Genomic DNA, 27,145 nt, shown 5'->3' with positions numbered 1-27,145 from the left:
CCCTGGCGCTGAGGATGCCATTAGACGACATGATCAGGTGACGGGATGCTGTGGGAGGGCTCCCATTCACCAACACGGCGAACCAACCAGTCAAAGCCACACTGCTAGCTAGTGCAGAGCCCCACGTGGGACCAGGTCTCAGGACTCCAGAGACCCTGCTCGCTCCACGCTGGCAGAGCAGAACCAGCATGTGTAGGAGCCTGATGGCCTTGGGTTTGAGTCTGGGCTCTTCCACCTGCTAGCTGTGTGCTCCGGGGCAAGTTTCTTAACCTTCTGAGCCCCAGTTTCTGCAACTGTAAAGTAATACCTACCTCTCGGGGACGCTGGGAGGAGCTGATGAGGAAACATGGAGAGTGACAGCAGAGTGTGCCTCGCAGGCAGCAGATGCCCACCACGTGGAACCTCCTTCCTTCCCACACTGTGTGCCCCCCCCCCCCACACCAAGTAATCGCTCTTTACTGAGCACCCGGGGGACTCTGCCACAGTCACGGGGGTGAGGAGGAGAGAGACGCTGAGATGATGCTCGTGTTGTAGCTGGCTTTACCAGTCAGGCTGGGCTTAGGAACCCCCAGGAGAAGGCACCGGGCAGGCCCGGGACGCCAGCTTCTCCTCTGCCCCTGCCCTTGGAGGCTGTAGGGAGGAGGTGGGAGTCTGGGTGGCTGCTCAGATAGGCCACGGGGTTACAGGGCCGGATGCGCAGCCCCGAGTGTTATCTGGCGCCCTCTTTGGTTTCCCCTCCGTGGGCCTACCTCCCCCTCTGTGAATTGAGGGAGGTGTACCAAATGACCTCAGGTGCCTTTCTTTGGCCTGGACACCATTTCCTTGTCAAGGGTCAAAGCCTGGGCTTGCCAAGCAGAGTTCACAGCTTCTCACCGTCGTCCCAGCTCCCCACCAAAACCCCGACAATCCTGGAATGAAGGAGGAAAGGCAAGTGGATGGAAAATGATGGATGTCTGGAACAGAGGCGGACCCTCCACTGAGGGCATCAGCCAGTGACCCTGCCCCATTCAGCTTTGGGCTTTGACCAACCACCCTCCCTCGGTCCCTGAGGCCTGCCCCAAGCTGCCAGCTCTGTCCCGAGGCGATCGGTGCAACGGCCTGTACCCAGCACAGCCACTCTGCTGGCCTCTGGGAACCTTCTGAGAAGATGACATGGGACCCCAGACCCCCGCAGGGACATCCCAGTGGGCCTTTCCTGGCCGCACCCACCGAGACAACCCCTTGCTAGCGCCCAGGGGCCGGAGCTGCTGCCACGATGTCTAACACAGAGACGGAGACACAGACAGGCAGACGGAGACAGACAGGAAGGGCTCCCGGGCTGGGTGCAGCCAGGTGGTGGTGACGGAGGGCCCTGAGGACCACCTGACCCAGCCTCATCTCTCATGCAGCCTGGCTGGGCCCGAGCCCAAGGATGAGGGGAGGGAGGAGATGGAAGCAGCTGTATGGAGGCAGGAGCCCTGAGAGGAGGGGACCTTTGGTATCTGGGCTGGTGGCTGAAGGGTCCATGACTCCAGGGAGAAACAGGAGTGTCAGTATCCTGCGGCTTCCCTCGCTCCCTGCCTTGTTCAGAGAGAGCCAAGAGGGAGCTGGTTCTGCATCCACCTGCCACCACCCTTACTGGCCCCCCTCTAAGTCCCAGAGGTTGACGTTCCAGGATTTCGGATGCGCTCGCTGCTCCGGCTCTGGAAGGTGTCATCTTCCAGAATCTTCTAGGAGCATTTGCAGAGGGCTCAGCCCTCCCCCCATCACAGGGTGAGAGCAAACCCTCTTGGGCGGGGCCTTCAGGGCTCCACCCCAGGCTCCACCCCCAGGGCACTCAGAGGGCCTGCAGACCCTCCCCTCAGGTTAGGAGCTCTGGACCCTCCAGGGCTGTGTGCTGGTTCAGAGGGACCGGGGGAGGGACGGCAGATAGCTCGGCATGTGGCTTCCAATGCAGGAATCTCCTGGAAAAGGGGTGTTCCTGCCAGGGACCCAGGCCTCTCTCAGACCTGACAGAAAAAGACCAGGCCTTTCCTCTCAATAAAGCCAGAGGGAATTGAAGAGGGATTGCTCTGGGAGACTGCTCTGGCTGGGAACTCAGCCCCGGGGGGCTTTCCAGTCTCACGTGGCAGGATGACGGTTCTCCACGGTGGCGGGCAGCTCTTCACGGCCCTGGCGTGAGGCACTCTCAGGGCCAGGCTCTCCATGCTGAGAACAGAATGGTGTGGTCCCCTGGGCACGCCTGGGAATAGGGCCAGCAGCTGTGATCCGCTCTGGACGCCACCTGGTTGGCCACCTGATTTTGCCACTCCTTCCAGACAAAGGGGCAACTGCTCACAGAGAGGACGGTGGCGGGGGTGATGCCCAGGAGGCAGGGGTCCTGGCTTATAGTTACAGCTCCGGCTTTAACAGTCGTTTCTGTTTTGAGGGACCCATTTTCCGCACCGTCAAGTGGGGCTTGGACAACAAGGTTTTTGGTGTTCAGAGTCAAAGGCCGTTATTTGAACTGTTGAGGGATTATTCCCATCTCTCTCCACCATAAAGTCCCAACTGGCCGCCTAAGGCCAGAGAAAGCGGGGTTGTAGGGGGCGTGCGTGGGACAGAGCCCACGAGCAGGACCGAGGCGTGCTAGGTGAGCTGTCCTGGACACAGCAGGGCTCCAGGCCTACCAGTTCTCTCTGAATGCCCTTTGGAATGCTGCTGACGAGACACCAAGAAAGAAGAGGGTCAGGGCGAGGAAGGAGGATGCTCACCTCTATGCAAACCAAAACCTTGGTGGGAAAGTTTGAGCTCCAGTTGAGAATGATGGTGAGAGGACAATGGAGGGCAGCCTAACGGGGTCAGGAGACCAGAGATGGGCACCCGGTCAGAGAGGGGGCCACGAGCGAGGGGATGAGATAAACTGCTCCCTGACCTAGCACCAAGAGAACGGAAGGGACCAGCAAGAGGAGGGGGAAGTAAGGAAGGCTCAAAGACCCGGAGGGGCCCTCCTCAGAGCCACTGCCCACTGCTCTTTCAGGGAGCAGCTTTGCCAACAAAAGGAAGGTCGACAGGCGTCAAAGCTCTCCAGTTCCAGCTACTGAAAAACCACGTGGCTCTGGTGGGGGCTGGTGTGGAGGCCCCCAGCTTGCCCAAAGGAGAAGGCAGCACCCTCGTGCCCAACCCTGAGCCAGGAAACTGCGAAGCACGAGAGGCTGAAGCCACCAGGGGTTCGAGAGCCCCAGGCTTCCCTCTGAGGCACCTCAGTCTGCTCAGCTACCAGGAAGGAAGAAGCGGGTTGCGATGCCTTTCCTGCCTGCCCTGTGGGAGCAGCCGATGGAAGGAGCAGAGACGAGCTCGGTCCGCGTCTCGTGGACACAGCCTCACTGGTCCACACCCGGGTCCTGGGTGGCTGCAGTGGCCCTGGCCACCTCCATCACCCATCACAGCGCTCTGGTTGCGTACCCTCACCGGCCAGTCTTCCTTCCTTTCACAGAGCCTGAGCTGACCCTGCTGTGCAGTGTCGGGGGCAGGAATGACAGGGCTGCCGTTCGGGGGGTCGGGGAGAGCCCGGCCCTGTGTCAAGAGGTGCAGAGAAGCTGGACGGGGCAGGAACGTGGTCTGAGTGGTGAGGCGGGGTGGAGGCAGGGGCAAAGTGTGGCATGAGAGGTGACCATGCGAGTGTGTTAAGTGGCTCGGGGTGGAATGGATTTCCAAACTCAAGAGCGGCAGTGACCAGTGTGGATGCTGGAGCTCATCGGGTCGGTGGATAAAGGGCTAAGGAGACATGCAAAAGGAAGGGGTGATGAGATCAAATACAAAACCAGGAACTGTGTGCGAGAGTGCCACCGCCTGGCCGTGGTGGGAATCGCACGGGTGGAGGGTGGAGGGGCCGGCGTGGGATCCAAAAGCACGGGCAGGGCAGCCGAGGGGTGCCACTGCCCAGTCTGGAGGCGGCTGCTCTGTCACTGGGGAGCCCAGGAATCGGGGGTGCCCAGGCCCCAGGCAGAGAGGTCCGGACCCCGGGCTCTGTGCTGGGGCTCCCAGAGGGGAGCTCCCTGCAGCGGGCAGGGCCAGTGCCCCGCTGACCGTCTCTTACCTTTGGTTTTAAAAGCAAAGTGACAGTGCTTGCACACATAGGGCCGGACGTCAGTGTGGGTGCGGATGTGTTTCTTCAGCATGCTGGGCTTCTTGCAGCGAATTCCACACTCCTCACAAACATATTTCCCTCGGCCGCGGCCTCGCACATATACATACTCTTCGTTTGATTTGTACCTATGAGCAACAGGCGTCATGGTAAAGGAACAAAAAAGTAGGAGAAGAGGCAGGTTCCCACCTCAGAAGATGCGCGCGCTTCCTGGCTGCATCCAGCCCTTAGGGGCATCGGGAGAGGCAGACGCGGAGCAGAGAGAACCACGGGTGGGGGGATCCGCCACGGAGCCCTGCACCTGCCCTGCCCTCACACAGGGGGGCTGCCCCCTTCTCTCCCTCGGAGGCGGCAGACTCTGGTGCTCCCTGCCAGGAGGGAAGCCGCAGGGGCACAGAGGGCCTCTGGTCCAGACCCGGCCCCGGCGCCGGCTTCTGCTCCCAAAGAGCAGCCGCTCTGGGCCACCGTGTAACAGAGTAAAACAGGCAACGACCACAGCTCTGGTAGCCGCCATTGACGGAGTGCTCACTCTGTGCTGGGCACGTTGCCCGAATTCAATCACAGTCTCCACGAAGAGCCCTTAAGAGCCTGAGGCTCCCACAGCCAGAAACGGACAGAACTTGAGCTGAACCTGCCCGCCCCAAAGCCTGTGCGTACCCCACGAGGGGCGACACGCGCTGCAACAGTCTGCTAGGAGGCCACCCAGACACGCGTGTGAGGGGAGGGACGAGGGCTTCATCATTTCCCAGTCCTCAGAGTCTGGGAACCAGGGGCCCTGCACTCTCTCCCCCGTCCCATCTCCAGCCGAGCTGGAAGCTCTCAGGACCTAGATTCCAGCCACCTGGCCTCTCACATGGCCTCCAGGGATCACTTGGGGTCATAGCGGGAAGTGTCAATAGCTTTCAGGAGCCTCCTGGGGCGGCTGGCCCACCCGCTGGGCCTCAGCGCCACTGCGCTCGTGGCCCAGAATCAGAATGTTCTTATTTCCACTCGGAAGGAACCCACGAGTCTCACAGGCTCACTTGATACCCAGCTGGTCTAATGCTGTGGATGTGTGAGTGTCTCGATGGGGACATGGAAGCTGCGACGGGGTCCAGGGAGGGGATCCTGGCATATCCAGGAGAAGAGCTTTCTGACTCACGAGGCCTGGGGATCTGAAGGCGCGGGTGCCTTGGGGGAGGTGTGGTCTCTTGGCCTGCAGGAGGCCTGCCTGTGCCCACACTCTCCCCGCACATCAGGCCCTGGCCAGGAGTTGGCACCCAAACTCGGGGGTGGGGTGGTGCAGAGAGGCAGGAAGGGGCTTGGGGGGAGGTGAGGACGTGCCAGAGGCTGGGACTCAGTCCTGCTCCACTGGGGCCATCAGCTTACAGCTGAGAGGATGCCGCAAGGATGGGCTTGCAGGAGGGAACTCTGAGGGAGGGAGCTGGCAGGCAGCGGCACAGCGATCACCAACACACATGCACACACACTCACACACACACCACCTCTCCACTCTCACACACAAACACATGCACTCACACTCACACACTGACACACACACTGGCACACTCACCCCCACCCACACAGTGACACACGCTCTCTCACACACACACACGCGTGTGCCCGCACACTCACGCACGGACTGCTCTCCAAGAGTACAAGTGGATCGCCTCAGCTTTGGCCAACCGGTGCCTCTCAAGTTGTCTAAAACCACCGTTTCTTCCTATTACGGGTCCCGATGGGCCAGTTTTAGGCGCCCAGTCCTCAGGCTGGGGGCCAACTCTTGCCCTCATCCAGGACAAAGCACCGTCTTGCTTTCAAGGGGAGGCGTGGAAGGCCATGGGGGGCTGGGGGAGAGGGACTCATTTTGCTCTTAGGGAGACCACCCTGGGGGCAAGCAGGGGGTGTCTCGCCTCCCCGTGCCAGCAGTTCACCCTCACGCAGCACGCCCCCCAGACCTCAGCCAGCTACCTGGGTTTTAATTCCTAGGTCCCTTTGTCCCCCTGGGACCCAGTCTGAGCTGGGGTGCCCTTTTCCCATCTGGAGAAGAAAGAAGCGAGGATGGCTTGGTTTCCCCTTGGCACTGGACACCAACCTCCACCTGGCTCTGCTTGGCCGGTCCGTGACAGCCCCCCACTTCCAAGGATGATGGCGCTGTCGGGGTCCCCCTTCCTTCACCCCCTCCTACCCAGGCCCACAGCCGCCCTGACTTCTACCACATGTGGGATTCCCCCTGTGCTCAAGCCAATTCAGAAGAAGGCATTAGGGTCCGTCTACCTTGGCTGTTCTCAGCCCCTTCGTTCTCCTTCCACAGCGAGCTCAAACCACCTGCGGTCGCCTGATGGAGACACACACACACACAGAGAAAGGACTCTGCTTGACCCTCTGTGGGTGGTGCCCTGACTTGGGGGTGGGGTGGGGAGGCAAGTATGTAACCCCAGATACCACTCTGTCACACTCCACAACCTGCACAACCTGCTGGGTAGCACAAAGGAGGAGCCTGGGCTGGAAGGGGCCAGAGAGGATGCTGAGAGACGGAGGCGGGAAGGGAGGACCCCAGGCAGGGACCCCAGAAGCAAAGGCACGGGTGCTAAGAGGCCTGGAGTGCTTGGTGGGCAGGACAGGCTGGGTCACCATCGGCCTTGAATGCCATGCTAAGAAGCTGAGACTTTGATCAAAGTTTTATTAAAGATAAACAAAGTCTAAAGAGAAGATGCTTCCTTGGCACCATGGGGAATGGTCTGGAAGAAGAGAGGCTTAGAATCTGGGTACGAGGCACGTGTTCTAGGACAGAGATTCAAGTCCTTCTGGACGTAGAATCTACAGGCCTTGGTGGCCACCTGGATGACGCAGGGGCCACCATGAAGGAGTAACAAAGATCGAAAGTTTTCAGCTTGGCCAGCTCAGGTGGTACCATCCGTGGGCTTAGAGAGAAGCGATATGGGACCCTTGTCCTTAACGGCTGAGTGTGAGTTAAGGAAATGTCCAGTACACAGCTGGAAATCCATGGGACTCAGGATGGGACACGTAGATTGGCGCTGAGATCCAGCGGGTGGGCCAGCCGCCCCAGGAGGCTCCTGAAAACTATTGACACTTCCCGCTATGACCCCAAGTGATCTCTGGAGGCCGCGTGAGAGGCCAGGTGGCTGGAATCTAGGTCCTGAGAGCTTCCGGCTTGGCTGGAGATGGGACGGGGGAGAGAGTGCAGGGCCCCTGGTTTCCAGTCTGAGGACTGGGAAATGATGAAGCCCTCGTCCCTCCCCTCACACGCGTGTCTGGGTGGCCTCCTAGCAGACTGTTTTAGCGCATGTCACCCCTTGTGGGGGATGGACGGGCTTTGGGGCAGGTAGGTTCAGATCAAGAGAGTATGGGAACAGGAAGAGGGCAATGAGAGGGCCCAGGAGGCACCCAAATGTAAGGGCGGGGGAAAGATGGCACTAAAAGCCACCCCAAGCAGAGATCTCCCGGTAGAGAACCAGGAGAGAATGTGATTTGGGAGCCAGAGAAAAGAGGTTAGAGGAAGAGGCGGCCAGGAGGGTCCAGGTTGTAGATATCTGGAGAAGGGTGGCCACTGCGGGTCCTGAAACTTGAAGAGAGCAGTCCTGGTTGGCCAGCCTGGAGCCTGTTGACTTCTCTGCTCCTTGAAGGCCACTGGGGTTGTACAGCTTTGTGGTTCCCAAAGGGCCAAGTCCAGGGACAGGTATGGGGCAGCTGTCCACTGTGAGCTGGACCCTCTTCCCCTTCCCAGCTCACGGTCAGCCCCTCCAGCCTGTGCAAGGCCCCTCTCTATAAGGTCCCACCCTCTCCCCAGCAGCTTCAGGTCTCCGCCTTCGGACACATCTCACCAACACGGACGCAAGCTCAATTCTCTCGGTACCAACCAACCCCAAAGTCCCCCGGACCTCAGCCCGCTCCAGCGACCACTCCATCTGCTTCCCTTCTCAGCCCGAGTCTGGAAGGGGCCGTCACGCTGGCAGAGTCACGCCTCCTCACTGCCCCAGCCCAGCTTCCCTGCTGACTGTTCTTGCCAACAACACAGGGTGCTAAGTCCAAGTGGCAGAGGCGTTACTGCCCTGTTGCTCGCCCTCTGGAGACACCTGTTGGCTTGGTGACCGGGTCTCCTCTGCAAGTTCCTTCTTTGACCCCCGCCTCCCATGCTGGTGTTCCCCAGGCACCAACCTGCACTCTTCTCCCCTCACACCTTCCCCCAGGTGAGCTTCCCCGCACACGCCTGACTTTCCACCTGGATGCTGATGGCTCCCCTGTCTCTCTCTCCAGCTCTGACCCCTCTGCTCTACATCCAACTGCCCCCTCGGCGTCTCCCTGGTGGTCTTTAGGCACCTCACAGCCCACGTGCCCTGAACCATGTTTCCATGTCCCCGCACCTGTACTACCGCCTCCTGGGTCCCCGTGTCAGTAAACGGCACGCGCATCCCACGGTGGCCAGGCCAGCGTGCCTGGTGCCTCTACTTCCTTCAGTCTTCATTGGCAACCCATCAGCACAGCCCGTCAATGCCGCGTCCCACATATGCTCCAGGGAGGCCCACCTCCTTGCCACCACTAGACCAGGCCACCATCCCCTCTCCTAACCCGCAGCATCCTTTCCTCACAAAACATCCAGAGGGGGCTCTCCCCAGATACACTCCGCCCAGCCCAGGGCCCGCCATTCAATGCTCCGCCCACCGCTCTCAGGATAAAGCCCCGCCCCTCACTCAACGGGCGCAGAAGGCCCCGGGCACCAGCTGGCCCAGCTCTTCTCTTACCTGCACTTCCCCATCAACAACACTGAACATCATCCCGTGCCTCCCAGTCCCTTTCCTCTGGCCTTCTCCCTCCCCCCTGCCTGCTACTGACCACCTCCTCTTTCCTTCAGGGCTTTGCCAAAAGGCCCCTTCCTTCGGAACCCTCTCCCACACCCCTGGGCCTGGGGGTCCCGCCACTCCTCCTTCACGGTGCCTGTCAAGCTGTGTGTACTGTGTGGCCTCTCACAGTGTAGTCCCCATGAACCCCATGCGGAGGGCACATCTGCCTCATTCACTAGAGCATCCCCAGGGCCTAGCTCAGTGCCTGATACCCAGCAAGTGCTCGGTCCTCATCGCTGCACAGAGGAAAGCCAAGCCAAGGCCTTCTTTCCTCGCGTCTGCTAGAGACTCTCAGCTGAGACGCTCCCACTCCAAGAGTCCCTGAGCACAAGTTCAGCCTGACACCGTGGGCTCCCCGTGGACGCGGCACACAGCCAGGGCCCCTGTAACCACGGTGGACTGGCGGGCTGAACACTCCCCACTCTCTGGTAGGAACCACTGCGCTAGAAGTCAGAAGGCAGATGTCAGCATGAGACCTGGGTCTGAGTTCTGGCTCCTGTGTGAACTTGCTGGGTGACCTTGGGTAAGTCGTTTCCCCTCCCTTGGGAATAGTCAAACTTTGCCCTGAGATACACCAACCACCGCCACGTGCCTGACGTCATTCAGTCCTCCCATCAGCCCTTTGCCATTGTCTCCATTTTATAGAAATGTGAACCAAGGCCCCAAGAGTTCAAGTGACATGGCCAAGATCACACCATCAGCAATCTTTCCACTTATCCCCGTCCCCGCACCGACGCTGCACGAACGCTTTTAGGTGATGCTGACCAAGTTTCCTTAGCACCTTCCTTCATGGAGATTCTCAGGGTCCTGTAACACCACAGACAGATGAGAACGGCATCACTCTCCCTGCAGCCCTTCCTGAAAGGCCACCAGCTCTGGGTGGGACCGAGGGTGTTGACAGCTGCAGAAAAATGCCATGCAAAGAGCCAGGGAAGGAAGCCAGAAAAGCATGGTGGGGACCCCAGGGGCATGGTCCTGTCTCCTAGGTCTGCTGGCCGCCCCACCCTCCACCCAAGGCTGCCCTTTGGAGGCCTGTGCCACAGGTTGCCCTTCACCCGGTGAAGAAGCGCCCGCCAAGCCTCCTGCCTGTTCTGAGCCTGCAAGACAGTTCACCGCCTGGGTACAGCTGACTCATGGCTCTTTGAGCCCCACCACCTGCCTGTCTTCTGCTGATCTGACAAGCCAGGGATGTCAGCCAGTCTGGAAAATGCTTGGTTTTGTTCTTAAAAAAAAAAAAGAGCTGTTTCTGTGGATTCCAGAATGTCTTAGTTAAAGGGGCCCTGAGCTTGACTGCCTGAGGTCACGCAGCACCAGGGGTCCTGGACCCTCCCATGGAAGCAGCTTTCTGTTCCACTGCCTTGGGTCAGGAGGTAAGTGAGGCTGCCAGGAGGGGTGTGGAGCTGCCAGAATCTTCTGGATCTCTTTTCATTCTTATGCTGTAGGTCTAAGACTCACGGACTCAAAGGAAAATAAAAAAGAATCTTGCACAACCCCTTAATCAGGAGGGTCTTATTATTTTCATCTAACGGAGAAGGACACAGAAACAGAGAGGTTGTGTGTCTTGCCCAAAGTCACAAGGCAGCTAGAAAGTGGCAAGGCAGGGACTGGAACCCAGGTCTGACCCCAGCGCTCTTATGCGTGACACAGTCTGCCCTCCTGCCTTCAGCCGCGTCTCTTCCAATCCTGCAACTGGAGATGCTGAGCTGCCTGACTCTTGATCATTCAGCACATGGCCCCTTGGGTTGTGGCTCTAGACTCTTGGCAGGCATTTCTGAAACCTGAAGCTTCCACCAAGCACTTGGGAACTCAGAGCACAGCTCCCAAAGGAGGTGACACATCCTCTGCTCCAGATTCCAAAAGAGGGGATGCGGTGGAAATTAAATGGCATTTCAGGCAAGATGATGGGTGAGTTGTTGTTCTTGGACTCAGCATATGACGAAGACTCAGCGATGAAGCTGCTCTATGAGGTAGTGAGCTCCCCATCACTAGTGCTGGGAGGCCCTAGAGCAGGAGGGAATGAGTGGTTATGGCAGCTCACTGATAGAGGCAGCTTTCAGCGTATTAGCCTGTTTGCTCCTGTAACAATGCTGTAAAATGCATATATTTATCCTTCAAATATTCCATATTTATCCAAAAAATATAAATAGATATATTCATTCCTGACCAAATGGAGGCTCAGGACACTAGATGGGAGGGTGGGGTGAGCTGGCCACATGACTGTGCAAAACAGGAGGTATAAGGAGGGGGGAGGGGTCGGGATTAAAGTGAGCTGGAAGGCAGCGCACAGTCCCTCTCTAAAGGAACAGTGGATACACCTTTCCAGCCAAGTGTTGTATGAGGCTGTCAGATCTTCCAGGTTTTCAAGAAAACCACAAATCCAGATTTTTAGAAAACTAATAATATTAGCATACACTTATATAGCTCTTACTGTGTGCCAACCAGTATTTTAAATGCTTTGCATACCTTTCCTCATTTAAACCGCAAGGCAGCTCTATGATGCAGGGACTCTAATCATCCCAATGTACACATAAGAAAATGGAGTCACAGAGAGGTTAAGTAACCTGCCAAAGGTCACACAGCCGGTAAGTTAACAGAGTCAGAATTTGAAACCAGGTCACCTGTTACAAAGTTACCAGGTGCTTAATTGCTATTAAATTCTAAGACTTAAAATCTCCTCTTTTGGGACTTCCCTGGTGGTCCAGTGGTTAAGAATCCGCCTCTCAATGCAGGGGGACGTGGGTTCGATCCCTGATTGGGGAACTAAGATCCCGCATGCCGCAGGACAACTAAGCCCACGCGCTGCAACGAAGAGCCCACAAGCTGCAACAAAAATCCCGCATGCCGCAACTAAGATCTGACGCAGCCAAAAATAAATAAATAAATATATATTAAAAAAAATCTCCTCTTTTAAAAACACAGTTTAAGGCAAATAAAATAGGAGAGGCAGAAATAGCCCAGAGCTAAACTTCTGGCTCAGAGAGATTTCCCCAAGGTCATGCGGCCAGTAGATGCCTGTCTGACCTTCAAACCCATGACTTCTCTTTCCACCAAGCTTCATTTTTCTCTTAAATGAGGGGATAAACTCAATGACCTCCGAGTGACCTTCCTAATCTGAGCTCCTAGGAGGCTGTTCTGCATGTATATTATTGACGTTTTCATATATCAATATTTTATCATAAAACTGTCACCTCTTCTCCAAATTTGGATATTTTAAAGTCTTGTCAAATGTCTGTTTTTATTATGATCTTGTGGCCGAATATGCTTTCCCCCAGGGGCACATACAGCTCGGATATAATCATGCGAAGCGAGAGGAAGACGCGGCCAGCAACGTCCACACTGTTGCTCGGAGGCCCACTTTTGCGGGCAGCCTGTGTCCCATGAAGTGAGGCTCAGGGTCGGCTCCTGGCGGTCACTGGCCCCCAGGAGGTCCGGCCCCAGCGAGCCCACCAGCTTGTCTGCAGTGACGCGCTGCTCTCCGGGTGAAGCTCAAAAAGGAAGGGATGTCTGTGGGAAGAGGAGCAAGTGCCAGTTGGCACTGAGCTGTGTATTTGCTAAAAATATTCAGTTGCCAAGAGGTCGGGAACACACCCCTTGGTGACAAATGTACTGGGGAGGCTGAGCTGTGGGTCATGGGGGAAGTTCACGCCGGGTTCTGGGCACATCCCAGACTCTCGTTTTGTCAGGGTTCTGCAGAAATCATATCACATCACTACATCCGGGATGGAGGGCATTTAATGTGCTGTCCAGGGACAGGCCTGCTGTGCCCGGAATTCCACGGCACATATGTAACACAAGCACGGGCTCAGAGCCCACCAGCGGAGGGTCTATTTTAAGCAGTATTCTTTGTATTTACTCAACAATACTTACTAAGACCTGGTCTGAGCCTGGCCCAGAAACGCAAAGCTAAATAAGACTCTGACCTCAGTCTTGAGTGTGAATAACAGCTACTTAAAGGACTGTAAAACAAAGAGGTAGAATCCGTAACCCAGACAACGTACCAAGTGCCGTGGAGGATCAGAGGAGGACCAGCAGGGTGGGTCTTAGGTGGCTTTTGCAGAAGAAATGCTTTTCATCCCGGTCTTTCCGGGTGAGTCGGGTCTGACTGGTGAGACTCCTGCTTTGGGAGCCCCCGCCTGGTGCAGGGTGGAGGATGGGGTGGGCTGACAGGCCTGGAAGTTGGGGAGTGGTGCTGTAGTTGTCTAGAGCCCCAGCCGCGGCAGAGGCAAGGGCGGGCGGAAAGAGGACACAGATTTGAGAAGTTGGGGCTGTCTGACAGGGGCAGGAGGGGAGAGCCAGTCAGGAGCCTTCTTTTACAGCTTCCGGGACTCCCACCACGGAGGCCAGCCTTCGTCCATTTTGCAGGTTTGCGTGTGTGCCATCTGGGCCCTTTCCTCGCTTTTCCTGGTGTGAGCTTTCATTCTAGGGGGTCATCAGCAATCGGCATCAGCTACCCGGAAGACAGGAGCTCAGGGGTCTTGATGCCCAGCACCGGTCTAAGGAGAGGAGGTGACTTTTACTCTAAAGAAATGGATACTATAAAGCTGAGATGCTGTGCAGTGCATGACCAAGTGCAGAAGCCCAAGAACCACCGAGCAGGCAGCCAACCTGCGCTGAAGCCAGCTCAGGTCCGAAGAATGCAGCCAAGGCCCCATTTCCGACCAGACGGCGAGATTAGGGAGGGAGACAGGATGCCAGAAGCTGGGCCTGTCGTGTTCAGAGAAATGAAACTACCGAGGAGGAGTGGACTTCTTAAAGGTGCCCATTACATGGGGGTGCCCCAGCCTTCAGCAGGCCCTGACCTGCAGGGTCTAGAACAATGACTTTCACAGTGTACTCAGGATTCACGGCGGGGGAGACCAAGCAGCAGGGTCTGGGCCCTCACCTGCCCCACCACGCTGAGCTGCTTTGCAGAACAGGCATCTATGTAAACCGAACTTCGTAAAAAAGAGTTCTGTGAATTTAAAATCAATTTGAAATTACTGTTAAAGCACAACCATGCTCGGAAGGACCTTAAAACCTCTGACTTCCTGGGTGGGAGGGGCCTCGTGCATCCTCTGATGTGGTCATTCTCAGGGCAGCCCATCCACACCCCACCATGGGCGCAGCTACCTCTGGCGCCTGGGGTCCCTCGGTGTCCCAGGCAGCACCTTCCGCCTCTGGGCAGCTCTCCCCCTAATAAGCTAGAGTTGCTGACCTTCTGTAGTCTGAGCTCCGTTTAGTGCAACCCCTCTTTGCACACGACAGTGCCCAAAGGATGCTGTTCTACCCAAGATTTCTCTGCTCCAGGCCTCCGACAGGCGCACTCATGATGGATTCCAGATTCCTCCCCAGACTTTCCCAACCTCTCCAGGTTGTCCCTCTTAAGATGGGAAGGCCCAGAGCACCCAGAGACTGCTCCCCCTACCCCCTGCACCCACTGTGGCTGGAGCCAGCCCGGCCTGATGCAGGACTATGGTCAGCTAGTTTCCCAGCTTCACTTCCTTGTTCCCCAGACAGGAAACAGGCCCAGAATGGGGAAGTGACCAGATCCTGGAGATTGAATGCATGTCTTATTCTTTACTAAAAAAACACTAAAAAGAAAGTCAGCCAGGGTCAGAGGTGTTTCTTTTGTCATGGAAAAAGAAACAGCTAGTATTTGTGGAGTGTTTACTCTGTGGTAGGCGTGTGTTACAGGAATTATACTGTGGAAGCCTTGGCATGATTCTATATGGCAAGAAGCAAGAATGGAGGCTGGCTTAGAGAAACCTCAGGGGCTGGCGCAAAAGCCTGGCCTGTGTCTTGTGGGCAGAGGGGGATGGGGAAGGTGTTCAGTTACAGCCCTGCTCTGGAAGCAGCCCTCTGGGGCTGCGTGCGACAGCAGCTTGAGGGGACCCTGACTGAGGCCATCTGTGGTAGCAGCTGATGAAATACGTGTAGACACTGGGTGCCTGATCAATGCCTGTGGGCCAATGGCTATGAGCTGCTGTGTCACCACACCCTGGGAAACCTCAGTGTTTCCTCGATGCTCAGAGATTCATGTGCCTGGAGAAGCAAATAAGATGAGAAAAGGCCGTGAACTGTATTAAATTCCCATAATAAATGCAAGGTATCATTTCTGTGCTGGGGAATACTTGTGAGGTAATGACCGTGGCAAGGCTGTCCCAAACATCTGAAGGCACTGGGGTAGCTGCTGTAAGGCACATCAGACCCCTTCTCAAGAAGGGGCTGGCTGGCATCACTGGCTGCTTCAACCTGCAGAACACACAAGTGGGCTGTGTGTTCAGGTCTCAGACTTACAGACTCAAATCTTATGGGAAGAGGAAAGAGAGGCCATTCTAATTGTCCCATGATGGCAGGCACCTTCTTGGCCCTTGCTCTGAGGAGATCTGCTCCCCACCAGCTGGGAGCAGAAGAGAAACCGGGCTCATGGAAAATCTGCCCACAGATACCTTAGGTCACAGGTGCAACCACTGCCAGCCTCCTGGGAGGTAGCTCAGTCCACAAGCAGAACCGAGACAGGGAGGAAGATCTGGGCTCATTTTAAAAAAGAATTTTCCAACCCCAGAGCAACAAACTTGGAACAAAGCAAGCTTGAGCGGTAGTGAGCTCCCGACCATGGACAGTGTGCAAGCACAGACTAAATGACCTCTAAGATTTGGGGCAAAATATCAATAGATTCCTATGCTGGGAGGGAGGCTGGACTTGAAGTAAATAGGTCTAGTTAGAATCTAAATGGACACAGCACAGTCACTGAGCTGGAAATCAGTACGATAAAGGATCAGGGCCCAATAAAGAAAATGCAGGGGTCATGAAAGCCTCAGTGAAGTTAACCAAACTGTCAGATTTATATCAGGATGATAGAGGTGCAAGATGGGGAGCAGCTTTAGAAGAAATTCCAAGTTTAAGGATAAAGGGATTTGGTTATTTGCACTTGAAAAACAGGAAACAAGACTTCCCAGGGAGGGCTGGTAGACTGGACCATATGAGCTTTATGTCTACAGGCAGCCTTTCACCAACCCCTCACCTTAAGTGACTGACCAAAGCTGCAGCCAACTTAGCGTCCTCACCACTGGAATGTGGGGTTGAGGTCATGGCACAGACACAAGCAGGAATGGTCCATGGACGACGTGAGCTCCTGCCGACCGATCATATCTCATCTCCCCTTCAGTTAAAAGCTTTCTATGCTTTGGACAGTTCTTAGCATGACAGAAGGGCTGGATACTTTGCACAGAGGGAGACAGGGTGAGAGGCACGGCTGTTGAAAGCTTCCTGAGCGCGTACGTTGAGATCAGACTGTTGCCACTGCTGGCTGGGTTAGCCTTCAGAAATGCCATGTCTATGAAGCCTTGTCAGAGATTAGCAGATGTGCTGACCACTTAGCAGAGAACACTTCATCTGTTCCCAGCGCAGTGAACCAGACATGACCAGGCGCCGGACGTGAGAAAGCAAACCCAGAGTGCGAAAATGAGGTGCTGGTCACCAGGGACATGGCCCTTTTGGAATCATCTGATGTACAGGGCAAGCAGAAGCTTCTGAACCTCCTTGAAGACATTTTTCATGGACTGGGAACTACATCTCACACAGTGGGCCATCTCCTGTGTGGCCTTTGTCACGCTCTGCTCTCCTCAGTCCCCTTACAGCCTTCACCTCCGGGAGCCGGTTTCCTCGTTTCTGTTAATTCCAGTGCTCACCCTGGGGCTGCAAGTCTCAAAAGATTACAGCTTCTGACACAGTCTCAGAAGGGTCTTCTTTATGGTCTGCCTGAGTGTGAAGCAACACTCTCATTGGTCAGAGCTCCATGTCACCTTTATGATCAGGCCTCTGGTCTGACAGAGTTGCCCATGATGCCTTTGCCTCTGGCTACTGGACTTGACACTATTGCTCAGCCCTTTTCTGCACTGGACAGAGCAGCAGTGATAATAATACAAACCAAACATCTGTGATCCTTCAGCACTTACTGGACATCTTCCAAATTATAGGACTTCATTTATCCCTTACTAGAAATCGGTGAGGTGGGTAATGGCATTCCTCTTTTTCAGATGAGGACACGGAGGCTCAGAGAGGTAAAGTAACTTGCCCGAGGTCACACAGCCAGTGAGCACCAATCTCTCAAGGCTCCTTTTTGGATTACACACCCTTCTGGCTCTTCTGGCGTTAGAAGATGCTGCTGACGGGAGGAATGTTCTCCAGCACATGGAGAGATAGTGGGAGAGGGGAGAGGACGCTTCCCCCTGCCAACTCCGTCCTACACCACGGGCCCTGGGGAAGCACCACCATCATCACCATCTGTATCCATAAGCATTCACTGGGGTCCACTCAGGGCCTGGCCACGGGCACATGGAGGGGTAAGAACAGGGTTCAGCTGGGGTTTGCCCCGCAGGTGGCTGAGAGTCAGAGGATGCAGAAAGCAGGGTCCCCAGATAGTGGCAGGGGGCTGTGAAGGAAAGAACACAGGATTTGGGGCCACAGAGGTCTGGGTTTGAATCCCTGCTCTGTTTCTCACTACCTGAGCGACCATGGTCAAGTTCCTTCGTTTCTCTGAGCCTCCACCCCTCATCTGGAGAATGGGGGTGTGTGTGTGTATACATATAAGTGCTATTCAGCAGGGGATGACGAGCATTAGAAATTCTATTTGTGAAGTGCTTAGCGCTGAGTTCTGTACCTGGGGCACAGCAGGCCCTCAACAGACAACGGCTGCTGTTACTACAAAGGAGGGTAGGGTAGGTTGGTGGAAGGGTAGGGGCAGCAGGGCGAGGGGACTGCCAGGTGGGACAGGGCTCCATCTAGGAGGCCATGTGCTGCATCTCAATCAGTGGTCACCAGAGGTCAGTAAGTTGCCTGAGGTCCCCCCTCAAACGTACACAGGCGTGGACAGTAGAGCCAGGACTACGAAGGCCAGAGTCTGCTGCCCCCAACCTGGGTCCGGGCCTGATGGTTCTGGGTGTGACCTCCTCACAAAGGACCACTCCATCCCCACGCACCTCCCTGCAGCAGGCCTGGTACCAGCAGAGAACTGAGTCAGCACACCGTGTCTCCAGAAAGCCCGAGGGACGCTCTCCCGCAGCGCCGGCCCTGTCTGGCTGCAGCATCGCTTACAACCGCTACCTACAGCACGTGAAGGGCCTTTCAGAGCAACCGTCGGCAAGAAGGCAACCCCGTGGCTAGAATGAAGTTCAGATGAGATGCAGAATCAGCTCGGAGCAGCTGAATGAGAACAGAGCCTGCTGAGGCTTCCTGCAGATCTCCTCGGTGTTTGCTGAGAGTGGAGGCAGATGCCGCACGTGTCCTCCAGCCTCACAACAGCCTGGGAGGCGGAGACAGCTGCCTCTGCTCCAGAGATGGAGAAACTGAGCCCAGAGATGCACAGAGACTTGCTCTCAGCCACACAGCTAGTCAGTGGCACCACAGCAAGCCACAGATCGTGGTGATCGGCCCACCGCCGACATTTAAAAATTTACATGTGGTAAACGGTACACGCTTTGTATGAAATGGATTTCCCCTGCCCGTGGGCTCTCACGTTGGCCATCAGGGGAAACATCCATTTGTCTGAACCAAACAGAAAATAATAAATGTCAAGATGAGGTGAGATAACAGGTCCGGGGGCTTCGGAAGGGGAGGCGATGTCTGGCAGGCAGTGGCAGGGTGGGGAAAGGTCTGGGAGACTCCGTGGAATGGGGACATTTGACCTGGGCTCTAAGGACAGTCCACCGTGGGGATCTGGAGCTGGAGAGGAGGAGAGGTCCCTCCAGGTGGAGGTCACAGCAAGAGCAGAGGAGCCTGGGATGTACAGAGGGTCGGGCTGGGGCCGAGAGAGGAGCCTAGGGAGACAGTCTGGGGCGTAATCAACCACAGCGTGCTTTGGAAGGACCTGGGGAGCTAGTAAGGGCTCTTTCTGAGCCGGCTTTAAGGCCAAATGTCTGGTGGAGTTATAGGAATACCAGGCTTTGGGGATTTCAAAACAGCCCCAAATGCGTGGAGTGTTTACAATTTATAGTTATTTTCATTTGTGCATTCCCACTTTCCCTTCAAAAAACATGAGATGAATGATATAGCTTCTTTTATTTGATGGAAAAGGGACAGTGGTCCTTCCCCATCCCCCAGTGACACCTGTGACCCCATCCTAGGCCCCTTCCCAGCCTACCTATCTCTCTCGTCCTCTCAGGCCGCCCCCCCACTCACTGCCACTCCCTTCCCCCTCCAGCCTCAGCCTCACCAGCACCCTGGTCCTCCAGCCTTGGGCCAGTTCGTCCATCTGGAACAATCTTCCCACCCCCGCCTTCTGCCTTTGTTAACTGCCCCTCGTCCTCAGGCTCAGCTCACCGCTATGTCCTCAGAGGTGTTTCCTGAGCACTGCCCAGCCCTCCTGGTCAATGGACACAGGCGCAAAGCCAGCCAGGAGGTGCAGGAGCGCAGCTGTGGGACTCGCCAAGCTGCCGTTTTTGAGCGTTCAGTCCCCAGAACAGCCCCTGGCTGTGTCATCAGTACTCTCCCCACTTTGCAGACGAGAAAGGGAGGCACAGAAGGGCTGAACAACCTGCTCCAGGTCACATACCCAGCAGTGATGGTGCGAGGACTCAACCCAGGTGGCCCGGCCCCAGAGGCCACGCTCCTGACCCCACCCATCCCTGCCTCTGTCCTGCCCCGCCGGCTTCCTTCCAGGCATGCCAGGCTCCATCTCCAGACACATGCTGGTTCCAAAAGCTGGGGCGGTGCGTTCGAGGCCGTCTTCTCATTTAGTCCTCACCTCAACCCCAGGAGGTGGCACTGCTCCCATCACCCTCCAGGTCAGGAGCAGCTGCACAGTCTGCCCCACATCACACAGCCTGTTAGGGCAGAGCCAGGGCGGCTCCCAGGTCTGTCAGACTCCAGACGCAGTGGTCTTCCCTGAGACCGTAGAAGACAGCCCAGGCGGGCGTGCCCAGCCTCCTTCCCGGTTATCGCCACACCTGACCCCCAGGAAGTGAGCTTCCCGTGAACTGCATAAAGGCCTGCGGTGATGGTCCTCAGAGTCATGTTTCAAAACCCACACCAGGGACCCACATCGCGGGCCTTCCAGGAGTCTGAGCTCAGAGACAGGCTTGCCTGAGCAGAAGCCTGAGCTTCCTGCCCCAGCGAAGCTGCACCCCAAGGGCTCACAGTCACAAAATCTCAGGTGCACGCGCAGGTTACAGATTCCTAACAGACATTAAAATAAAACATGACAAATGTAATAAGGAACATTTGTCCAGGTGCCGCCTGAAATCGCCCTGACGGTTTGCATCACAGCCTGCAGGAGGCTCTCATCTGGGTAAGCAGGTGCACGATCACCTGGTATGAAGTGGGCCAGGGAGGATGGAAGCCAAAGGCCCAGGAGTCCAAGGAGGGGACAAGACACGTGAGGGATTCCTGCAAGGACGGAAGCAACCTTCCCAGCCTGATACGGGCGCGATCACCCTGCTTCCTCGCGAGCAGAGGGATAGCACCCAGGCCCGGGCAGCAGGTGGGGTGCTGAGAGGGTGCCCGGCCCCACGGTGGACGGTCAGGGTGCGTGCAGAGCTGCTGAAAACCAGACCACCTCCTCACTCCTTCCTTCGGGGACCAGGTGCTTGACCCTCATCCGGGCATCTCATGGCTGTACTAGTAGAAAAGTGAGGAGGCCGGGCTCCTGCCAGGGCTGGCCCGACATCTGGGGGAGCCCAGCTGGCTACTTTCAGTGTGCTGTCCCTGCTGGCAGGGCCCTTCCAGGCACACTGAGCAGAGGAGGCCCAAGGAAGAGGGTGAAGGGTGAGGACGCTTCGTGGGGATCTGAGCCAGCACGATGGATGCCCAGGGCTGTTAGAGCCCAGGCAAAGCCCCACTGCGTTCACAGTAGCCCCTCCCCCGCCTCAGGTAAGGGCTGGCTGACTAAAGGCACTCTGGCCCCTAGAAGGGGGAAGGAAGAGAGCCTGGACCAGCGTGCGGATAGCCGTGGTCACTGCTCTGCCCTTTCTTGCAGCAACCGGACCCCACGGGCACCGCGCTGGAGTCCGGGCGGGGGACGGCCCCCTGCCCAGTATGAATCCATGGCACCGCTGCCTCCTTCAGCTCCAGCTGGAGCCCCCGGGTCACCGCTCAGCCCGTGGCTGGCTCCCTGGGGACACTTTGTTCTCCTGGTCCAGACCCATTCAAGTCCCCACCTCCACTCTGCCCCACGGGCTCCTCCCTCCTCACTCCTGACCATGAAAGAGGGGGACACAAGTCCCCAGCTGCCTCCTCATGGGAAGGGTTTACCGCTTGACGGTGAAACCAGAGCCGCCAGAGGGCAGCCACTAGGAGGTTACAAAGCTCAGGAAAATCATGGTTTATAGAGTCTGGACCTGAGCTCCCGAGTCCCAGAAACTTCCGAGAGACGGATTTGAGGCAGCCCAGTTGCTAGATCTGCTGACGCTTTGAAAGTCTACGGGAACTGGTCTCCTCCTCTCTACTAGAGGATGGCTTCCCTTCCTCCTGAATCAGACTGCATCCAACCTGGCCCCCCTGGGCGAGCACACTTTCCTCCCTGGCCCCTAAAGGTCCAGCCCCCGGCTGAAGAGCACAGCCTGCGGACAAGCCTCCCTGCCCTCGGGCCCACCAGCTGCCTCCAGTCCTTGCCGTCTTCCCTGGGGAGGCGCCCTGCCTGCTCCTGGCTTCAGTCCCCAGAAGCCCAGCCTGGCCCCTGGCTGGTGGCCTCCTGGCCCCAGTCTGCCAGCCACACTCGCCAGCGGGTTACAAGACCCTGCTCACAGCCTGGCTTCTCCCTGGCCGCCTTAGGTTCACTTTGGCTCCCGTTTCCGCCCTGTCTGCTGCCACTATGTTCCTGGGAGCCTGCCTGCCCAGCACGCCCACCCCCTGCTGCCCGGGCTCCAGCCCAATCTGCTTTCTGCTGGCTGCTGTGCCCTGGGACACACTCTCCTGGGGACCCAAACTCTCCCGCCAGCTGGGCTGCCCTTCTTTGGTCTGCAAGCCACCCATGGTGACACATGACGCCTGTTCACAGCACAGATCCAAACTTCTGCTCGGAGTTCAGGCCCCGCTCCTTCCTTGGTCTGACGCCTTTCGCTTCCTCTCTTGGCCTTGGCTGACCCACTTGTTCAGAGATCTGCCCGGCGGCCCCTGGCAGGCTCTGCCCTTTTAAACTCTCCTCAATTCCTGGCTTCCCTGGTCTCCTTTCTTCTGAGCCAAACTGGTTCTCTCTCTTTTCTATTTTAAGTTTTTATTTTGAAACAATCACAAACATACAGAAAAGCTGAAAGTATAGTTTAAAAAAAAATTCTTTTTCCTGAACTGTTTAAGCGTAAATTGCCAACCCCATGAACCATCACCCCTGAATTCTCTAGGGTATGTTGCTTCCATCCAAGGCCATGCCAGGTCTCCCTGCCCGGTCAGGCTCTAACTCCCCGTGCAGGGTCCACCCCTGAGGGGAGGCCCTCCTTAACCTGCTTGGCTTTGGCTCCCCAACCAGGCCACCCTGTTATCTCTTGAACCCAAGGAATCCTCTGGAGTTGAACGTCTCTCTTCACGGGAGCTGAAAGTGCTTCAGAATCGCAGCCTGATTCACCACAATGCCACCTCCCTCCCATCACCACAGTCACGGTGCGATGGCACAGGTCCAGTACTCTCGTACACACTCACCACACAGCCTTCCTCCCTTCCTCCTGTTGGTGTGTTTTGAGTGAAGGCCAAGAGGCTGGCTTCTATCATTGCTGTGCTGTGTTAACGCCTCCCTGGGCCATGGTTTCCTCACTGGCAAAGTGAGGAATTTGGATCAAATGATTTCTAGGGACGCTTTCATAATAATGATAACGGTGGACTTTTATTAAGTGCTTGTTATTCATCATGTACTGTGAATTCTTTACATGCGTTAAGCCTCATATGAACTCTTTGAGATGTAATTACTATTATTGTCTCCATCCTACAGATGAGGAAACTGAGGCACAGAGCAATTACATAACTCACTTAAGATCAGCTGGTCGCCGTGACAGAGCCAGGATTCCCACGCAGGGGGTTTGGCTTCAGTGTTTACAGTCTGCCACCATGTGCTTGCAGAAGGGGGAGATATTACTTGACCCCTTACTTGAAGAGACAATCATGTAAGGAAATATTGATCATTCATGGCAGAATAAGACACTGTGCTGGGTACATTATACACCAACATCTTCGTTTCCTTTACTTCTCAACAACTTTGATCAAGAGGTTACTATTATTATTCCCATTTTTCAGATGAGAAAACTGAGCCATAGAGAGGTTAAGTGACTTTCTAATCAGTAGCACAGCCAGGATTTGAACCCAGGTCTGGCTGATACCAAAGCCGTGATTTTCTCATCATGTTCTGCTGCTGAACTGAGATACGAGCTCTGCTCAGGGGGCGGGAGTGAAGGGCGCCGCTCAGCCCCTCTGATTGGCGGGGCGGCGGGATGGGGCGCGCCAGGCCCTGGGCGGCTGATTCACGCGTCTGATTCTATTTAACGTTCACAACAGCACCGAGAGGTACCTCCACCTCCAGAGAGGCACCAAAAGCATGACTGAAGGCACCCAGGTGGGCAGGCGCAGGGGGGATGTGGCCGCTGGAGAGTATCAGTGTCTCCCGGGACGGGGCCTTCACTCCTTGGGCACCAAGGTGCAGCTGATGCTCGGGGGGACAGATCACAGCAGGGACCCCTCCTCCAAGCGACCAAGAGGCTGCCCACCAGCTCTCTCCTTATTTTTTTAAGCTCCTCATTTTTCAAGTGGGTTCTGGAGATTTGGCATGTCTTTTGCCCCCCTCATCTCCTCACCTGTGTCCAGGCAAGCAATACCCAACACCCAACTCGGGGCTCCAAGAGGAAATTCTTCCCAACAGATGTCTTATCTCAGGACAGGGCACACTGTCAAGGTCTCCTGCCCAGGAAGGGGTACCTGCAGATGAGTTTGGCTTAGATTCTCTGACCTTTAGAAAAGGCAGCTTCTCTGAGGCAGAGACAAGGGCTTGCAACCAGCCCGCACAGACCCCTCGCCCAGACCTTTCCCTGTAAGCTGCCTCTGAGCAACAGCTTCCTCAAGTATTGGGTGCAGAGCTGCTCATCGACTGACAAGAGCTGGAAAGATCCCACACAGCACATCACAAGAGCCAGAGATGGTTCACCCAAGCCACATGGCCATCATTCACGCTACAGATGAGAAACCTGGGTCCACCAGGAGCAAAGGCCTGCCCAAGGCCTCAGCTCTAGTGAAGGCAGAGCCAGGACAGTCCCCAGCCCTGGACTCCAAGGCCCAAGCCCTTTCCCACATCCTCCAATTACCAATGGAGAGACTGCAATCCAGAGAGGAAACACGATTTGCCCAAAGTCTCCAGCTCCAGGACTCACCCCACTTACCTCCCTCCACGTGAGGCCTCATTTCAAACAACACCCAAAGATGGAAAAGGTAAAGTTTCCTGTGATTTGCAGCTAATAAAATTCAGGTGGACCCTAGTGTCAGACTCTCCATCTGCCCAACCCACGTGTCATTTTTCTTTTCCAATTTCATTTTTATTGTCCATAGATCACACTCGACCTCTTGCCCACCTGATGTGCTGTCCGCACACAGCCATCAGAGACACAGCCTGGCTTACACCTTCAGCGGCTTTCTACTGACTGGGAAGAAAGACCACCTGAGCCTGGGGAAGATTACAGTCATGCTGGCGGAGGGAAGGGGGTGGGAGGAAAAGAAGATGGAAGGAAGTAACGACAGTAAAGAAAGGAAGCAAGGAAGGAAGTGGTCTCTTTGCTGAGCACTTCCTCTAAGCCAGGCCCGGGAAAACAGCCCGTAGTATCTTACCATTCAATTCTAACAAGGAGCCTGTGAAGTAGATACCACTGTCCTACTTTAGGGACTGGCCAGTAACTGCTGCAGGCGGGCCTAGAATCTGATTCTGTCTCAGGCCAATGCCCAAGGACTTTCCAGACTTCCTGCAACACTGGCCCTTTCCGTGTTCCTCTGAGTCCTAGAAGTTCAGGAAGGTGCCACAGGGGCCCCAGGAACCTGTGGGGGAGGTTGAGAGGGTGACCTTCCCTGAAGACTTCTTTGGAAGAATGAATTCTGTGCCTAAAACATATTTAAAAACAACCCTACTAGGAGTCTGTTATTGCAGATGGTGGGGAAACATCCTTTATTTACCTTTCCCTTCCCTTCCCTTCCCTTTCCTTCTTTTTCTTTTTCTCTTTCTTTCTTTCTTTCTTTTTCTTTCTTTCTTTCTCTCTCTCTGTCTCTGTCTCTCTCTCCCTCCCTCCCTCTCTCTCTCCCTCCCTCCCTCCCTCCCTCTCTCTCTCTCTCTCTCTCTCTCTCTTTTGGCATAATAAACCCACAAAGCAGAAAAGAGCAGGAGAGGAGACTGACAATAAAATTGTGGAAGCTGGAAAGAGATGGATGGGTGAAAAGGACTTTGCAGACTCAAGACAATGGAATCTAAGTTGACAGCAGGGAATGTGAGAACCAACCCAATTTACACCACAGGGCCCCTCAAGGACTCTGCAGGTGGGGATGGAGGGAACCAAGATAAGGATGACTAGTGGAAAGTCTTGTTAGAAGCAGTCAGACCCCATCCCTTCCTCAACTCCAGCAGCCAGGAGATCACCCCTGAGAAAGCCTGGAGGTTTATTCTCCGCAAAGGGGGAGATGGAAGGCATTTGAGGGGGACATCAGGCCAGGTAAGGGCAGGGCAGGTGAATCACAAAGAAGTGAAGGGATGGAGTGAATGCATCACTGGAAGCTGAGACCCCTCTCCCTTTCCCCTCCCACCTTTTTCCTTTCTGTGGCTCCCAGGCTATGGGAAATGAACCCTGCCATCTTTAGGCGTGAGACTGGAGTCTTCGCCCAAGAAGAACGAAGTAAGACTCTGCCACTGCAGCCTCCCCAGTGGAACAGCCCAGATGGGCAGTCACGGGGAAGCCTCGCTCTCACACCCAGGCGCCCAGCCGTCTCTGAGCCTCCCACTCTTAACACAGGAAGACAGCAGAGGTTATCAGACACCTGAGAGAAGAGACTAAACGAACACAAGGATGAAGGGAACCTGAGGGAAACAGAAACCAAATGGAAAAGAACACTAAAAACAAAACAAAACGAACTAAAGTTAATAGCCTCTGAGAGAGAAAATACTGAAATCAACCAAATACGAACAGGATATTATTACAAGGAACGTTCAGAGAAAAGAAAGCACTCTTGAAAAATGAAAACATGAGTGGCTGGAAGACAAAATGGAGACAAGTACCCAGAAAGTAGAGCAAAAATACAAAGAGATGGGGATTCTGACAGAGAGGTGTGAAAATTAGAGGAACAAGCCAGGAAGTCCCACCGCAATGAAGAGTAGCCTCTGCTCGCCTCAACTAGAGAAAGCCTGCGCACAGCAACGATGACCCAATGCAGCCAAAAAAAAAAAAAAAAAAAAGAGCCAGGAGGTCCAACACCAGAATAACAGGAGTTCCAAAGAGAGGAGACAGAAAAATGGAGAAGAGGAAATCATCAAGGAAACCATTCAAGAAGATTTTTTAAAGCAGAAGTCCCTGACTTGCCAGATTAAAAGTCGCCGAGTGATGCAAACAGCCCCACACCGAGATTCACGCCTGTGAAATGTCACTGCGCTAAGGAGGAAGAGAAGAGCCTTAGACAGTTGCAGAGGACGGAGCGGAAACCAGAATGGAGCTGGAACTCTTGAGAGCAACCTGGAAGCTTGAGGACAAGGGAGCAATGCTCTCAAAACTCTTTCAACCCGGAATTTGACACATCAATCAACTGAGGAATTGAATATTCCAGTATTCTCAGTCATGTGACGCATCAAAAAGCTCACCTCTCATGGGCCGTTTCTCAAGAAGACCATGCTGAAGGACGGTCTCTGTGACAATGAGGAAGTAAACCGGGGAAAAGGAAGACGTAAGTCGATGAGGAGATCCAACATAGGTAAGAGAATCTCCAGGGCGAAGAGTGAAGGCAGCCCTGGGATGGCAGCTGTGCCCCAGGCAAAGGGCCAGGGGCCAGCTGGACCCCTCAGGGAGGGACTGTGTCAGCAAGATGAGTTTATAGAGGACCCGCTGCATCTGAACATCTGCAGGGGAGAGTTGGTGAGGTGAGAATTGGGGGGTTGAATTAGCAATACATATATAGAAAACTAATGAAGTTAACGCATACACAATTTTTATTCCTAGAGAAAATAAAAGCCGTACAGGAAAGCCAGAGTAACTACAGTTCATTACGTGACATAGCTGTGAAGGAT

General features: G+C 55.4%; 1 protein-coding gene across 2 annotated transcripts in view; it reads right to left on the bottom strand.

The window, feature by feature from the left end:
* HIVEP3 (HIVEP zinc finger 3) overlaps positions 1 to 27,145 on the bottom strand; it is a 101,323-nt gene that overhangs the window by 13,896 nt on the left and 60,282 nt on the right. For both annotated transcript variants that reach the window (XM_027108912.1, XM_027108913.1), the window contains exon 4: positions 4,058 to 4,233. In XM_027108912.1, the coding sequence (XP_026964713.1) occupies positions 4,058 to 4,233 (176 nt within the window). The remainder of the gene's footprint in view (positions 1 to 4,057; positions 4,234 to 27,145) is intronic.

The sequence above is a fragment of the Aethalodelphis obliquidens genome, unplaced genomic scaffold (genome assembly GCF_003676395.1).
Source record: "Aethalodelphis obliquidens isolate GAN/ISIS:26980383/991018 unplaced genomic scaffold, ASM367639v1 scaffold9, whole genome shotgun sequence".
In the NCBI taxonomy this organism is placed as follows: Eukaryota; Metazoa; Chordata; class Mammalia; order Artiodactyla; family Delphinidae; genus Aethalodelphis; species Aethalodelphis obliquidens.
Note: the sequence above shows the minus strand (reverse complement) of the source record. Positions and strands in the feature narration are given on the sequence as shown.